At 24.9% G+C, this 15,628-nt stretch overlaps 10 protein-coding genes across 10 annotated transcripts; 5 read left to right on the plus strand and 5 right to left on the minus strand.

Annotated features, from left to right (window-relative positions):
• Positions 1 to 1,497: 1,497 nt before the first annotated feature.
• On the plus strand, positions 1,498 to 1,805 carry ENU1_190000 (ribosomal L38e family protein; the record flags this gene model as incomplete). Its single annotated transcript, XM_008861782.1, has 2 exons — positions 1,498 to 1,521; positions 1,575 to 1,805. 2 exons carry the CDS (start codon positions 1,498 to 1,500, stop codon positions 1,803 to 1,805), a joined length of 255 nt encoding a protein of 84 aa, XP_008860004.1.
• A 238-nt stretch (positions 1,806 to 2,043) lies between these two features.
• Positions 2,044 to 3,560, plus strand: ENU1_190010 (lipase, putative; the record flags this gene model as incomplete). The annotated part of the gene is made up of 2 exons (XM_008861783.1): positions 2,044 to 2,381; positions 2,444 to 3,560. The coding sequence occupies 2 exons, from the start codon at positions 2,044 to 2,046 to the stop codon at positions 3,558 to 3,560; spliced, it is 1,455 nt and encodes a 484-aa protein (XP_008860005.1).
• Positions 3,561 to 4,221: 661 nt separating this feature from the next.
• On the plus strand, positions 4,222 to 6,456 carry ENU1_190020 (exocyst complex component sec10, putative; the record flags this gene model as incomplete). The annotated part of the gene is made up of 1 exon (XM_008861784.1): positions 4,222 to 6,456. One exon carries the CDS (start codon positions 4,222 to 4,224, stop codon positions 6,454 to 6,456), a length of 2,235 nt encoding a protein of 744 aa, XP_008860006.1.
• Positions 6,457 to 6,517: 61 nt separating this feature from the next.
• ENU1_190030 (leucine rich repeat and phosphatase domain containing protein) lies at positions 6,518 to 7,957 on the minus strand (the record flags this gene model as incomplete). The annotated part of the gene is made up of 1 exon (XM_008861785.1): positions 6,518 to 7,957. The coding sequence occupies one exon, from the start codon at positions 7,955 to 7,957 to the stop codon at positions 6,518 to 6,520; it is 1,440 nt and encodes a 479-aa protein (XP_008860007.1).
• A 114-nt stretch (positions 7,958 to 8,071) lies between these two features.
• Positions 8,072 to 8,893, plus strand: ENU1_190040 (programmed cell death protein 2, C-terminal domain containing protein; the record flags this gene model as incomplete). Its single annotated transcript, XM_008861786.1, has 1 exon — positions 8,072 to 8,893. One exon carries the CDS (start codon positions 8,072 to 8,074, stop codon positions 8,891 to 8,893), a length of 822 nt encoding a protein of 273 aa, XP_008860008.1.
• A 33-nt stretch (positions 8,894 to 8,926) lies between these two features.
• ENU1_190050 (hypothetical protein) lies at positions 8,927 to 9,688 on the minus strand (the record flags this gene model as incomplete). The annotated part of the gene is made up of 1 exon (XM_008861787.1): positions 8,927 to 9,688. The coding sequence occupies one exon, from the start codon at positions 9,686 to 9,688 to the stop codon at positions 8,927 to 8,929; it is 762 nt and encodes a 253-aa protein (XP_008860009.1).
• Positions 9,689 to 9,837: 149 nt separating this feature from the next.
• ENU1_190060 (replication factor C familiy protein) lies at positions 9,838 to 10,867 on the minus strand (the record flags this gene model as incomplete). Its single annotated transcript, XM_008861788.1, has 2 exons — positions 9,838 to 9,934; positions 9,987 to 10,867. The coding sequence occupies 2 exons, from the start codon at positions 10,865 to 10,867 to the stop codon at positions 9,838 to 9,840; spliced, it is 978 nt and encodes a 325-aa protein (XP_008860010.1).
• Positions 10,868 to 11,104: 237 nt separating this feature from the next.
• ENU1_190070 (iron-sulfur cluster-binding protein, putative) lies at positions 11,105 to 11,367 on the plus strand (the record flags this gene model as incomplete). Its single annotated transcript, XM_008861789.1, has 1 exon — positions 11,105 to 11,367. Exon 1 carries the CDS (start codon positions 11,170 to 11,172, stop codon positions 11,365 to 11,367), a length of 198 nt encoding a protein of 65 aa, XP_008860011.1. The 5' UTR covers positions 11,105 to 11,169.
• A 197-nt stretch (positions 11,368 to 11,564) lies between these two features.
• On the minus strand, positions 11,565 to 12,615 carry ENU1_190080 (ATP-binding cassette, putative; the record flags this gene model as incomplete). The annotated part of the gene is made up of 3 exons (XM_008861790.1): positions 11,565 to 12,336; positions 12,411 to 12,508; positions 12,568 to 12,615. 3 exons carry the CDS (start codon positions 12,613 to 12,615, stop codon positions 11,565 to 11,567), a joined length of 918 nt encoding a protein of 305 aa, XP_008860012.1.
• Positions 12,616 to 13,472: 857 nt separating this feature from the next.
• ENU1_190090 (hypothetical protein) lies at positions 13,473 to 14,636 on the minus strand (the record flags this gene model as incomplete). The annotated part of the gene is made up of 1 exon (XM_008861791.1): positions 13,473 to 14,636. The coding sequence occupies one exon, from the start codon at positions 14,634 to 14,636 to the stop codon at positions 13,473 to 13,475; it is 1,164 nt and encodes a 387-aa protein (XP_008860013.1).
• Positions 14,637 to 15,628: the final 992 nt, after the last annotated feature.

The raw sequence follows: 15,628 nt of genomic DNA on the forward strand, positions 1-15,628 counted from the left end.
ATTATTTATTCAATATACTTCATTTTAATATTTTTATATTTTATATAACTTATACTATTGTTTTAATTATTTATAGCAATAAATAAATTATTATTTTATACTACTATTATTTTATGTTAATAAGAATGAATTTTATCAAAAATAAAACATAAATGAAACATTAACAATAAAAATAAATTAAATGAAGAATTGAAAGGATAAAATAACTCTTGAAACAAACAAAGAAGAATGAAACAATAGTATAATGAAATTGACGTTGTGTCAATTATTTTATTAATATATTTTATTAATTCATAATTAATCATTAAAGTTAATAGTCACAAAAATAACAATTAAAACCAATAAACTTTCTTTTTTATCATACCATCTCATTCTTTTATAAAAATATTTTTTTTATAAAAAAAAGAAACATATATAACAGGATGATAAAAGAAAGATATTTCATTGAGTTAAATTTTAAATTGATAGTTTAAATATATCATTGATATTATGTTTTAATTATTAACAATTATTCATAATATTATTCATATGAAGTAATTCTTATTAATATGTTGTTAAATTCATGATTATATTATTACATATTCATCATACATTAAGTAATATAAATCAATTATTTATTTAAATATTTATACTTTCTTTTAATGTTCTTGGTGAGTACTATCTCATAACTATTTATTATTTTTTACATTCCTGCAATATTCAATTCAGCAATTAATATATTTTTGTGATTTAATTTCATCAAACAAATATTCCTTGTTAGGTCAATAACTTTAAATAATAAACTCAATTTTTATTGATTAAAAATATTATCTTTAGTTTATTGTTAAATATATTAAAATATATAATAGTCATTCCATTGAATTATAACATATAGAGTAAGATTAGATAACTATAGTTCAACGACTAGCTCTTTTCTATATGGTGTTATTTATTGTTGTACAGTTTCATATAAAATAGTTATACCATTGTTTTAGTATAATAAGAATTTTTCAAATCATTCTTGATTTAAATATATTTATTTTCATAATAAACAATTCAACATTATTTTTTTTTCTACATTGAGTAATTACAATAGAAATGTCGATTTATGAAGCTATATGACTGTCACCCTTTTTTGGTATTTTTTCAAAAAGACATGTTGTATCATATGAATAAAATGATTGACATTGAAATTCTTAACAATTAAATTTAATTTTATTGTGTTTTTTATTAATTTTGTTTCATATCAATATTTATTTTTAAGACATTCTATTTGACTAAATCTAGTATTAGGACAATGAACAAAGTGAATTAAAAAAAATAAAGAATGATATTTGAATTATTTAAAATACTATTTTTTTGTTATATATTACAATAGAATTTGAACAATAAGCGAGTCAAATAGTAATGAATAATAATAAAAAACTATAATTATAGTAAAACAACTATAAAAATTTATTAACTATTTTGAAATATTTAAAAAACCCTAGTAGTGAACTAAGAAAGAACATCAGCACAATGGTTTGTTTCATTCAACTAAGTGTTATTATTATTGTTAAAAGGAAAAAATAATAGATATGACTAACAACATGTAGCCAAAACAAGTTCAAGAATTCAAACAAATTTTGAAACTTTTGAAATCCGGTTCAATTCGTGCCGTTCGTGTCAAGACCAACGGTGAAAACACTAAGTTCAAGGTTAGATGTGCCAAATACCTTTATACTTATATTTGTGCCGATAAAGCCAAAGCTGAAGAACTCAAGAAGGCTATTCCAAAGGATATTCATGTCGTTGAAATTGCTAAGAAGGCTCCAAAAGCTGAATAATTTGAGTGGGCTTTGTGTTGATTTTTTTATTTTTGAGCATAAATAAAAAGATATAATCCTTTCAATTATCAGTAAAAAAATTTAGATGAAAAATTGTTAGAAAATGTTTGTTAAAAAAACCTATTTTTCTTTAAAGAAATGTAATAATATCTTCCTTCTACTTCATTCTATCTTGAAAAAGACGGTTATAATAGTCATTATCATTTCTGTTTAAAAGTACTAAGAAATACAATAAAAAATGGCTACCGAAGAAGAACAAATTGAAATTATAATTCCAAATGACGCAACCTCAGAAATAGATGATAATATACCACAAAGCCAAAACGGAAAGTTGGCTTCATTAAAGGCATGGCTAAAAAAATCATTAGATGAAACTGCAAGGAAGTACTTATCCAGTGATACTCACTCAGCTTTATACCAGATTTATGATATGTTTAAGAAGCAGATGAATGACTTTAATACGGTTGATGCAATAGCTGCCACGTTATACATTTATGTTTTAGATATTCCATTGTTAGATAAGACTTATCTCACCTGTCAAGGAGTAGACCCAGCCAGATTAGAACCGCAACCAATGTTTGATACTTTAAAATTTTTTTTTGTAGTAAGAAAAATTATTGATAACAATTAATATATAGAGATTTAAGTGAAAAACAATTAAAAAGACTTTTTGAAATAACACGATATACTATTGGAATTTATGGGGTAATGGGAATAAAACCAAAAGACCTTGTAGAAAATGTAGAATTTAAAACAGAAGAATTTAATTTAACAGTCTTTCTTAATCATACTAAAACTAAAAAAGAAGAGGTTGTTGAGTACAGTGCATCTGCAAATACATATGACCCAAGTTATCTTATTTGCGTAAAAAAATCCATGAATGCTATTCTTATAGTATTAAGAGGGACGTTATCTCTTTCTGATTGTGTCACAGATTTAATTGCATCACCAGAACAAGTAAATGTATTTGGAATTGAAGGGCTATGTCATTCTGGTATATTTCATGCTGGTAAGCGAAGGTTTGTTGCACTTGCATCTAAAATGGAGATGCTTCATAGCTTATATCCAGATTATCAAATAATTATTACAGGACATTCTTTAGGAGGTGGTGTTGGTATTGTATTATCTGCACTTTTGTTAGAGACATATCCAGATTGGGATATAAAATGTTTTGCTTTTGCACCAGCAGCTGCATTTTCAAAAGAAATTGCATGTTGTAAACAAATGAAAAATATGGTAATTAGTTTAATTAATAATAACGACATTGTCCCAAGACTAAGTTTAGGTAGTTTTGAATACTTTAAAGGAATGATTAAATGTGTTAAAGACATTGTTGGGATACATGCTAAAGAATTACTTGTTGATTCTGTTAAACAAGTTGAGAATCCAATGACAATTGCATTAAAAATTATTGGAAATAAAAAAGATGAATTGGTTCACTCAATAAACTTAATTACTACAACCCATCCTCCTTTTATTCCTTCTGGTAGAGTAATTCAAATGATTCCAGGAAAGTCAGTGCCTAAGCCAATTTCTCCAGATGGAATTGAACTAGAAGACTTAACTAAACCAAGTGAAGACCTTCCTCAATGGTTTGAAGTACCAAATGAAGCATTTGGAAGAATATTACCAAAGATGTCAATGTATATTGACCATATCCCTCATTCTTACGAATCTATTGTGAACGATTGTATCAAAGAGATTGGAAAGTTTGACTTTAACAAACCTCAAACTAACGGAACTGACTTGTTATGATTTTTTTGCTACTTTAAATTTATTTCATGTCTTTTTTAATTCGAATTTCAAGATATTCATTCAATAAAGTATAATTTTTATATTAATAAAATATAGTTTACTTTTAAGATGATACGAGAATTAATAATATCGAAAATACAGCAGTATAAAAAGGCACTCAAAATAAAGAAAAGAAATAGAAAAGAGAAAAGATGAATATGATTATAGCCATGTTGTTTGCTTTAGGAGTCTTTGCTGAAGACTGGACCGATAATTATAAAGGAGCTCATTATGTATTAGCAACTTTGTTAATTTTCGGATGCTTGTTTATTGTTCTAATTGGGCTTGCAGCTCTTTTTGCTGTAGTAGTAACTCTTCGTGAATGGTTGATTAAAAGAAAAGGTGCCAAAGAAGCAAGTGTTGAGAAAAATGATACACAAGCTCCTAACACTAACTGAAAGAAGTGGAGAAAGCTAATTCAGTTTTTTGTTTTTTTTATTAATAATGCATAGACGTCAAAAAGATAATAAGTGATTACAAAACTAAAGTATGTAATAAAAGAATATATGAAAGAGTCAAGGAAGTTGTTTTATTTTTTGAAAAGATTTTCTTTTTAAAATGCTTAAAATAGAAAATTATAAAACGAACTCAAAAGTTCATAAAGAACTTTAAAAAAATTTAAATGTCGAAGGATAACAAAGAACCAGTCAACCTTAAAAGCATTGAACAACGATTACAAGATACAAATGTATTTCTTCAATCAACATTTGAGCCAGAAATTTATATTGATTCGTTATTATCTGAACAATGTGACTATTCAATAGAAAAAGGGATTGAAGCTTTTGATATTGATCCAATCTTACAATGTTTAAATGTTATTAAATCACGAATTGATAATCAGTTCATTGCATATAAAAGATCAGTAGAACAATTACAAGAACAATGTGTTCATGAAGAAGAAACACATATATCAACAGTAACTAATGCACGAGAGAAATTTAATAAAGCATTAGAAGAATTTAAACAAACAGAAAATGGAGTTTCAGAATTATCTACAGATATTATGCAAGCAGGAGAACGACTTCAAGATTTAACAGTTGAAGCGAATAGAGGAAGACAAGCATCAATGATTATTGATATGTTTACAAAATTTAATAAAGATAATAACTTTGATCCAAGGAAGTATACAGAAGAATATCCAGATATTGATTTTGTTACTCGAATAAAAAAATTAAAAACATTATGTAAAGAACTTCAAAACCCACAAACAACACTTGGAATAGCTAATACAGAAAAATTTTATTCATACATTGAAAATGAATATATGAAAAAGTTTTCAACTGCTATGACAGAAAAAAATATTAATGAAATGAAAGATTATGCAGAATTATTATATTATTTAAATGGTGGAGATAAATGCGTTAAAGAATATCTTAAAAGTAATGCATTTTTATATGATGAAATAGATATTAGACAAGATGAACAATTAGCCGAAACAGATCAAGAAATAGATAATAAAGTATGTAAAATTAATAATCAATGTCTTCAAGCATTCTTAAAAAAAATATTAAATCAAATTCAAAAAGAAAAAAGAGAAATAGAAAAAGTATTTGTTCAAAAAGATATTGTTGTTGCTAAATATGTTCAAAAGATATTTAAATTTAGAATAGCTAATTTTTATAGTGTTTATGTTTATAAAGGTTATGATGAAGACCCTGATTTCTTTTGGAAATATTTATTTAAATGTTATGACGCATATGACCAAATTACTAATTCATTTGTAAAAAGTTTAACTTCATTTGGTATTAATGGTGCATTTCTTAGTGATCTTGTTGAACGAGTTTTTGAAGAAGATAAAACATCAAACTATTCAGAAACAGAAATCAGTTATATTGCATCTGTTTTTAAACAAAACCAAGACTCTTATAATGCTAATAAAAAGTCTATTAAAATTGATAATGTTTCTAAACTTAATATGGATGGATTTAGTAAAATTATAGAACCTACAACTATTAAAAATGTATGTGACCAATTATCATTTGCATTAATTAGAGCACAGTCCTTAACTTTACCAGATTCATTTGATTATGTTATTAGTAAATTATTTACATCATTAACACAATGGTTGGATTATGTTTTATTAGATTGTTGTGAAAGAATGGTTTATTTAACACAAAAACAACCAAACCACCCAGATAAAAGTATTCCATTCTTATCAAGTTATTTAACTTTATTAGATAATATTTGTAAATCTATTTCATTGATTCAAGTGATGTTTGAAAAAAATCTAACTCCTTGCTTTAAATATTCTGTTCAAAAATTAAATGAATATAATAAGCAATTTAAAAATAAAATTCAATCAATTCAATCAACATTATCTACTTCAATAGAAAATCTTTGTAATTGGCTATTAAATTGTATAGAAAAATTAATGAATTATAAAAATGAATTTAAATTTAAAGATGAAAAAGATGAAACATGGGTATTAAATCCAAGAGCAACTTCAATTGGAATTGAAATTTGCAAATATTTAAACAATACGATTAAAATAGTTAATAGTAAATTAACTGGTTTAAATAAAAAAAATTTCTTAATTAGAATTGCTCATGGATTTCATGATTTATTTATTAGAACAATTAAAAAATTAAAAATTACTCCAATTAGTGGTGGGTTTGTATTTATGTATGATGTTAGTGCTATTTGTGATACTGTTAGAGCATTAAAATTTCCTGCTGTTGTACGCCCAATGTTTGAAAATCTTTCATTATTATTTAAGATCTTTTGTACTCCTAAAGATCAAGTTATTCTTATTGCAAATGCTATTTTAGGTGATGGTGGTTTTAAGTATGTTGATCCAAATGATCTTTTCAAATGTCGAACAGACTTTTCTAAAGATATGAAAATTGATTTAATTTAAAATAACTTCTTTTATTTAATTTTAATTAAATTATTCTTGTGAAGTAAACTACTAATAAAACTTATATTATATTGCATGTTCTTATTTGTATTTTTTCTTCATATTCTTTTAATTGTTTCATAAAAGAACTATTAGGACAAATGATTGGTCTACGTTCTAAAACATATTTATAACTATATTCATAGGTCCATTGATTTTTTTTCATTAAATAAGCAATAACAATACTTGCACTTCTTGAAATTCCAGCTGCACAATGAACTAATACTGCACCTCCATTATTTCTTGCCTGTTCAATAAATTGAAAACATTCTTCAAAATAAATACTAATATCCTCTTTTACACTATCATCAATATTAATTTGTTTATAAATAAATAACTCTGGAAATATTGGTTGTAATGGTCCAATTGTTAATATATGAGTAACTCCCATTTTTTGTAGATAATTTTTATTATGTGCATTTGCATAACTTCCAAGATATAAATTATCAATAATTTTATCAAATTTACCATATTCCCTTCCCAAGAATTGACATTGTTTCGGTAACTTTGACTCATAGTATTTTGGTGTTGTAATAACTTCATCATAAGAAATTCGAAATTGTTCCAATTGGTTAAGGTTAGTCAATGAAGGACATTCTTCTACTAAACAATCTGACATATCGATATATGTTAAATGAATTAATGAAACAATTTCCTCTGAGATTTTAGTGATTGGGTTACTAAAAAGAACAAGACGAGCAAGATTAGTTTGAGTATATATTTCTTTTGGTATTTCTTTTAAGTTACACCGTCCTAATGTGATTGATGTTAATGTAGTAACTTGTGATAACACTTTAACAATGGAGTCTAGTGCTGACTGGTTCATAGTTAAATTACATAATTGAGGTATTTGAACAATAATTTGGTTATTAAACTGTGTTGACTCTGCAACTATACTTTGAAGATTTTCACAGTTTAAATTAAAAGAATCAAATGAACATCTAGAAATACTTATTATGTCTAATGAATTAAGACTTAATTCAAGACTCCTTAAAGGACAACCATCAATAGTTAATATACGTAAAGAGCTATTAACGTTCAAGTGCTCTAGTGGATTATTAGATGCTTTTAAAGAACCTAAATGAGGTGGTGTAGTTATTTCTTTAATTGAATTAAAACTAATGTCAAGAGCATTAAGAGCATTTAAAGATGTTAAAGAATCAATACTTTCAATATTATTATGTGCAAGAACAAGTGTTTGTAATAAAGGACATCCAAGAAGAGGACTAACATCTTTAATTGTATTAAAACTAAAGTCTATAAATGTTAATGTAGTAATCCCTGAAATATCAGGGATGTGGTCTGCCTGTATCATAGATACAATCAGTTGTTGTAAGTCAGGTTTTGAACGAGCAACAAAATCAAATAACTCATCTACATTTTCAACTGAGTTTATTGTGGCAATGAATGAATTTTTTCCAAAGCAACGTTTCCACTTTTCCTGTTGAGTGATAAGAGACATATGATACTTTTATCTAAAAAGAATAATTAAAACTAAAATCAAACAAAATGACTTTTGACAAATTTAAAAAAAACTGAAAAAGGGTTTTTTGACTGAATTATTATTGTTATTTTTATGGAGTTAAACAAGAAATATCTTTGTAGTGTTGGTTATTACACTAACCGTGGAGTCTCAAAGATTGACGAAGAAAATGTTGAGTTATCAAGTTATAATGGTAAATGTTTAAATACCAAATATCCAAAATGTTGTGAATGTAATCAAGAGATGAAGCCAATGTTATATCTTCATTGCCCAGTAGAAGAAGATCAAACACGACATGTATCAATTTTTTATTGTCCACATCATCTTTGTTTTAGAGCATTTTCTTCAATCCAACCAAAACAAGAAATAATCAAAAAAGAAGAAAAAACACAAGATGAAGGATTTAGTTTGATTGATATAGATGATTCTACATTTGCATCTCTTATTGCTTCACAACCAAAGAAAGAAGTAAAAAAGAAAAAGTCAGAAAATTGTTGTGGAAAATGGATTGAGTGGTATGAGGAATATAAAACAATTAAAGAATTTAATGATAGTGAATTAGAAAAAATTAAAGTATTTAAGAGTCTTGAAGAAGAGAATTCTGAAGATGAATTTGAAAATGTATCAGACCCTCAATGGGAAAAATTTATAACATCAATGAATGAAAATCCTAAACAAATTGTAAGATATGGTGGAGAACCATTACTTATTAATGAGTCTAATAAAAAAAGACAAGAAGAAGTACAGAAATGTTCGATATGTGGAAATGAATTATTATATGAATTTGAAATACTTCCATCAATAATTTCATTAATAAAAGATATTCCAGAATTTGGTGCATTATTAGTATATTCATGTGAACATTGTTTTAATGGAACTGAAAGTAATATTATAATATTTGAACCAAATGAATAAAAAAAAGGGAAAAATAAATCAATTCATTATGTTTTAGTTCTCTTTCTTTTGTTGTTCTGAATTATTAATTTGTTGTTTTTTCATTGAATAACCAACAAGTCCATATGTGATAATAAAGAAAAAGGTAAGTAGAAATGCATTAATAATCATCATTCCTTTATCTTGTAATCTGCTAAAAGCAAGGTCTTCATCACAAACAGTTTCAATAACATTTTTTAAAGTGAATTTATTTGTCTTAGCTTCTTCAATATTAACAAATTGTTGTTTGTTAAGTTTAATTAAATAAATATTAATATTTCCTTTCTTTAAACAAATTGAACTATCTGTTTCTTCTTTTTTTATTTCACCTTCTTGAGGAAGTAATTTAATAGCATTTTCTTCATTAACTTCTTTTAAGTCAAAAATTAAGATATGTTTTCCTTTAGATGGAAGATGAATTGAATGTACAAGAGATAATGGAAGGTACATTAACACTGAATTACCATCATATTTATGACTAGTTAAGAAATGATATAAAATAAGAGCACCATATCCTTCTCCAATACAAATATGAGGATGATATTCTAATAAAGCATCTAATTGATAATAAAAACTTCCTAAAGGATTTAATGGTGCCATATGAACTATTGTAGTATCAAAAAAGTAATTAAGAAATATACTAGTTAATCCATGTGGTCCTTCATTGGCATTATGAAAATACTGAAGTCTAAAAGGATTAGAGTACATAGTACTAGGTTTGTTTTGTAAGAAACGTTCTTTCTTAATATACTGTAATTCTTTTTCAACGATAGCCATAAAAAAGATTTTAAAATTTTTGAGTTTTCTGTTAGGTTTTTTCTTTTAAATAACTTTTTTTTTGCTTAAATCCACTGCATTTATCATCGATTTTTTATGTTTTATATAACACTTATATCAGTTTTTATGTTTATAGTAAAAATCATCAATTAACTTAACATTGGAGATGAAGTTTGTAATAGTTGAAAGGCTGCTACAAAAGCTGCTGTTTGAGTTCGTTCATTTCCACCAATAGATAATGCTTGTCTTATATGTTAGTAATTAGATATTATATAAAATAAAAGAATGATAAACAAACTCAATAAGAGAAAGTTGGTAAAGACATTGAATTCTAGCGGTTTTATCTAAGACAGAAATTAATTTCCCTTCAATTAATTTAGGTACCACACGAATGATAATATCATTTAAAGAAAGTCCAGCTTTAATTAAATTATCTACAACAGTAAAAGACTCAAGATAAGGTGAACTTAATAACTCTGAAATAATATCATCAATTTGTGCTGGAGTAGGTAATCCAACCATTGTGTATAAAGTTGAATTAGTAATTTGTTTACAAGTCATTGACAGTGCTTGTAAAGTGTTAATAATACTTCTAGCATCTCCTTTTGATATTTCTATGATAGATTTTTTTGCATCTTCATCAATTTCCATACCTTCTTTCATTGTAATATTTTCAACAATCTTTGTTAAAGCATCTGGAGATAATGGGCCAAATCTCATTTTTGCACAACGTGATTGAATAGCTGGGGTTATTAAATGAACTTCATTACAAATGAAAATAAATCTACAATTTGCAGAAAATTGTTCTAATGTTCTTCGAAGTGCATTTTGAGCGTCTTTAGTTAATTTATCACTTTCGTCTAATATAATAAATTTAGTACAATTAGTATATAAAGTACGTGTTGATGCAAAGGATTTGATTTGATCTCTAACAACATCAATTCCTCTTTCATCTGATGCATTTAGTTCTAATACTAATGCAGAGAATTTAGTTCCACATAATTGTTTTACAATAGCCAAAGCTGTTGTTGTTTTACCTGTGCCAGGTGGACCATAAAAAAGCATATGAGGTATTTGGTTAGCATTAATAAATTGTTTTAAAGACTCAAGAATATATTCATGACCAAATATACCATCTGTAGTTGAAGGACGGTACTTTTCCACCCACGGAAGTGACATTGTTTCATATAAGTTTTTTTTATTTTATTTATTTTTATTTTTTGTTATTTACAAAACATAATTATTTCTGAAGATAAAAAAAATCCAATTAAGAATTATTCAATGACCTTTTTTGTTATTTACAAAACATATAAAAAAAAGGAGAGATAGAAAAAGAAGAGAGTGATTTGTTAGAGAGAAGAGAAATGAGTTAGTAATAAACTTAAAGAAAAGAAGAATTATTTTTAGTGAACTGTAATGAAAGGGATGAAATTAAATAAAAACCTAAAAACAAAAAAAAAGAACTTCTTAATACAAAGTGCATGGGAATATTTGTCAGTGAAGGAAAAAGAATTATAGTAACAAATGATTGTATTGGATGTAGTGCATGTATGGATAATTGTCCAGCTGGGGTATTAGAAATAGTTAATGGAATATGTACAGCACCAAGAATTGATGAATGTTTACAATGTCATTTATGTGAAGATAATTGTCCGATAAATGCAATTAAAGTTGAATAAAAATAATTAAATTGTTAATGTTCTAAGAATTTTTACAAAAAGAGGTTTACTTTTAAAAATTAATACTTCAATTTTTTTTTTACATATTAAATAAATAAAAATACAAATCAATTTGATACAAATGAAATAAACTAACAAAATAAAGAAATTTCTTATTTAAAATAAATGTATTTCATTCATTTAATTAAAATATATTTTTATTTTAATTGTAAAAATTCATTTTGAAATTTAATTGGTGCATAATCTTCTGGAGTTCTTATTTCTGTAATAATATTTATATCTTTTTCTATTACAATTCTTTTTAATTGTATTTTATTTGAAATAACTTTTAATGCTTCTATTCTTTTTTCTTTTGTTACTTCTTCTATTTTTCCTACTTTACCATCTCTCATCCATATAATTCTATCTGATAAATTTTTTAATGAAACATCATGTGTTACCATTAACAAAGTCATTCCTTCTTTATGTAATTGAAGTAATAATTCCATAACTATTCCTGTATTATATGAATCAAGATCTCCAGTTGGTTCATCAAGTAATAATAATTCAGGTTCATTTGCTAATGCCCTAGCAATTGTAACTCTTTGTTGTTCACCTCCAGACATTTGAGATGGTTTATGATTCATTCGTTTTTCCATTCCAACTTTCTTTAGTAATTTTATAGCTCTTTCTTTTCTTTCTTTTGCTGATAATTTGCCTAATAAAACCATTGGTAATTCAACATTTTCTATTGCAGTCATTGATGCTATTAAATTAAATGTTTGAAAAACAAATCCAATCTTTTGTAACCTTAGAAAACTTAATAGTCTGTCTTTAGTCTCTTCTGTTATTCTTTTATCACATAATATAATATCTCCTTTTGATGGTTTATCAATTGTTCCTATTAAATTTAACATTGTTGTCTTTCCTCCTCCACTTGTTCCATAAATACATACAAATTCTCCTTTTTTTACTGATAGACTTACTCCTCTAATTTTATTAATACATATCATTTCATCTTAATTGTTATTTGTCTTTTTTGTATTAAATTATTATTTTCAAACCGTAATGCTGCAACTCCTTCTATTCCTAAAAGATATGTTTTATGAACATTTCTAATTGAAATAATATAATTTTGATCATCTATTAACACATCTTTTTCCTTAATTTTATTAGTTTTTATTATGTTTTATTGAATTTTTTTTTACTTTTAATCCAAACCGTTAGTCTAATGTTGCCAAAATAATCATCAATCTTTATATCACTCATCCTTTTTTCTTTCTTATTCTTTGAAATTTCATAGTTCTGTTTTTTACCATTAAATTGTTATGAGTCTTTTAAAAAAATTATCCTGTTTCAAATAACATTTATGTTTTTTTTGTTTTTTTTTTGAAGTTATTAAATATCTCCTTTCTTCATTTCTCTTTTGTTAAAATTGTTTAAATTAATATTCATTTGTCTTCAATATTATAACATTATTATATATATCTTTGTAATTTTGTATTAACTGCAAATCGTTTTATTCTTTTTTGTTGAATAATAATTTTGAAAAATAATATGTTATTAGTAATATTATATAATATAATTTTTCACAACAAATCATTATCCCCTATATCCCCTAATTATGTTTCATATATATAATGTATTTTTATTATTTTTATTTCTCATGATACTAGAAAATAATCTTATTGTTCATGAGTTGAAGAGAAATTGATTTAAAGAATCACCTTCAGGTTTTTCAACATTAGGTTTTGTTTGCATTATTTAATAAATATTAATACATTTAGAGTATTATTCTTTAACTTAAATTTTCATTACTAGAAAGATTGTTTTTATATTTCATTTATTGTATATTTTTAACAGGAATTATGGTGTTTTACAAAACAATTGGAGTTTATAATAAAAGAAGACAAAACAAAACCAAAATCAAATTTTATAGTATAATATTATAATTAAGTTAATTATTAAAAGAACAGAGGTATTTCATAAAATTCCATAAGTCAAAAAATGATTTAAAAATGAAATATTTTTATTAAAAGAAGAGGTAGTTTTTATTTTTAAATCATTAAATTTTGTATTTTATTAACAAAAAAAGATAAAAAGAAACACAAAAAGGAAAAATGGAATTAATTATTAAAACTAGAAGACTCTTTTCTTCCTGATGACTGTATTAATCCTTTTCTTTCTTTTTTTACTACTTTCAATGGAGAGGAGCGTTGAGGAGAAGATGATAAACTACTACTTTCACGAGTTCTACTATTACTTCTTGAGCTAAAAAAACCTTTTCTTGGAGTTGTTATTTCACTCGAAACTCGAGATGTAGGTAATAAAGTAAAAGGCTTTAAGAATTTAATTTCTTCATTAATTTGAAAAGAAAGAGGTTCAATAGACTTATAATAATCTTCCATTGTAACATTTTTTATTGGGGTTTTAATTTCTCCATTAACATATAATCCATAATCAAATCTACGTTTTACCCATTCAAACAATTGTTCAAGAGGTAAAGAGTGAATTGGTGGAAGGTCAATAAAATATTGATTTAGGATAGTGTTATTAAAGAGTTGTGATATTTTAGGTGTTATTGTAATTAATCTCTCAATAAAAAACAAATATTTTTTATAAATTTCATTATCAGGAGTAAGAAAGAAGCTTATAAAGAATGTATATGATATTTCTAAACAACGTATATATGATATTGTAATTGACTTCATTAATAACTCAAGAAGGTCTATAATACATTGAGATTCATAATAATCAGTTACATCAAAATTAAATGATGTTGCTGTATTTAAAAAGATTAATAAACTCTCAACGTATTGAACTGCCCAAAGTTTAGAAAATGAACTTACAAGTTCTTGAGGTCCAAGTTCAACTGTCATAATAGATTGATGATTTTGTTGTTGTATAAGTACTTCTGAATCAAGAAAAATGGCAGCAAGTTGATTAATTCCACTACACTGATCTTGTTCTATTTGACTATGTTTTAATTCAAATGGACGTTCATAATTTAGAAATATTTCAAAACATTTAAGTTTTACTGGTGTTCCAATGCATCTAAAAATAAAATAAAGAAAATGGGAATATTGTTTCCTTGTAAACTTTTGTTGAAACCTTCTAGTTAACGCTTCTTGTGTATCTTTATAATCTATTAAAAATTGTTGATTTAAATGATCAAATAAGTATTTAATATGTTTTTCTTTAACTTGTTTATTATTGTTTCTTGTAATTTTTTCAACTTCTATTTCAGTTTCATTCAATGATAGATAATAAATATGTTCTCTTAATGACATCTTTTGTTTATATTCTTTATTACTATTTAGTTCTTAACAACAATGAAACTCGAATCTGATATTTTTTTCAAAGATTGAACGAAAAGTATATTTAAATACCACAATTTTTATAATTAGTAGGAAAAAGTATTTTTCAGCTTTCGTACTAACATCATTTAAGGAAACTATCCTTTTTTAAACATACATTCTATTATCTTTTTATTATTTTATTGTTTTTTTCTCTTTTTTTCAAGCTAGTCTTGATTTTTATTATCAATACTATCCTAATAAAGTAATGAGTATGTCCTAATAAATCTAATCATAAAGTTTTTATGAGTCTTGTCAAAAAGGAATGAGAAAACTATCATATCCTTTATTAAAATTTAGAATATTAAAAAAAGATATTGAGAATAAATTTTATAAAAATGAATATTTTCTATTGAAACAAACTTTTATGTTTGTTCTTCATTTCTTTGGTTTCAGAATAATATTAATGAAGAGAGGATATAACATATCTTCTTATTTGTTTTGACAAAACAGCAAAATTAAGATATGAGCTTAAGTATACAAAAAAAGAAAAATGATGAAGAATAACGTGTTTTGTTATCATACAAAATAGTAACAATATAACAGCATATTAAGAACACTAATATGAAGTTGTAATAATTGATATATAAGAAGTACAAAAACAAATATCCAAATGTCTCACAAGAGGAAATGGTAGTATTTACTTAAGTTGAAACAGTATTAACTATTTTTTCATTAAAAAGTTTTTTTGTTATTGGACTAACCGATTTTAAGTGTAAAAGATGACAAAATAATAAATAAATTATAATATTCAAGAAACATGAATAATACAGAATGAATGAGAAAGAAATGTCTAATAGTAATAACATAATACTTGCCATCGTAACAATTACAATATAGATTATATTATTCATTTCATTCATCATTTCATTCATTTTTATCATCATAAGTATGTTAACAATAATTCAATAGAAATAAACAGTACC

This window comes from Entamoeba nuttalli (genome assembly GCF_000257125.1).
Source record: "Entamoeba nuttalli P19 unplaced genomic scaffold asmbl_8849, whole genome shotgun sequence".
NCBI classification, from domain to species: Eukaryota; Evosea; order Mastigamoebida; family Endamoebidae; genus Entamoeba; species Entamoeba nuttalli.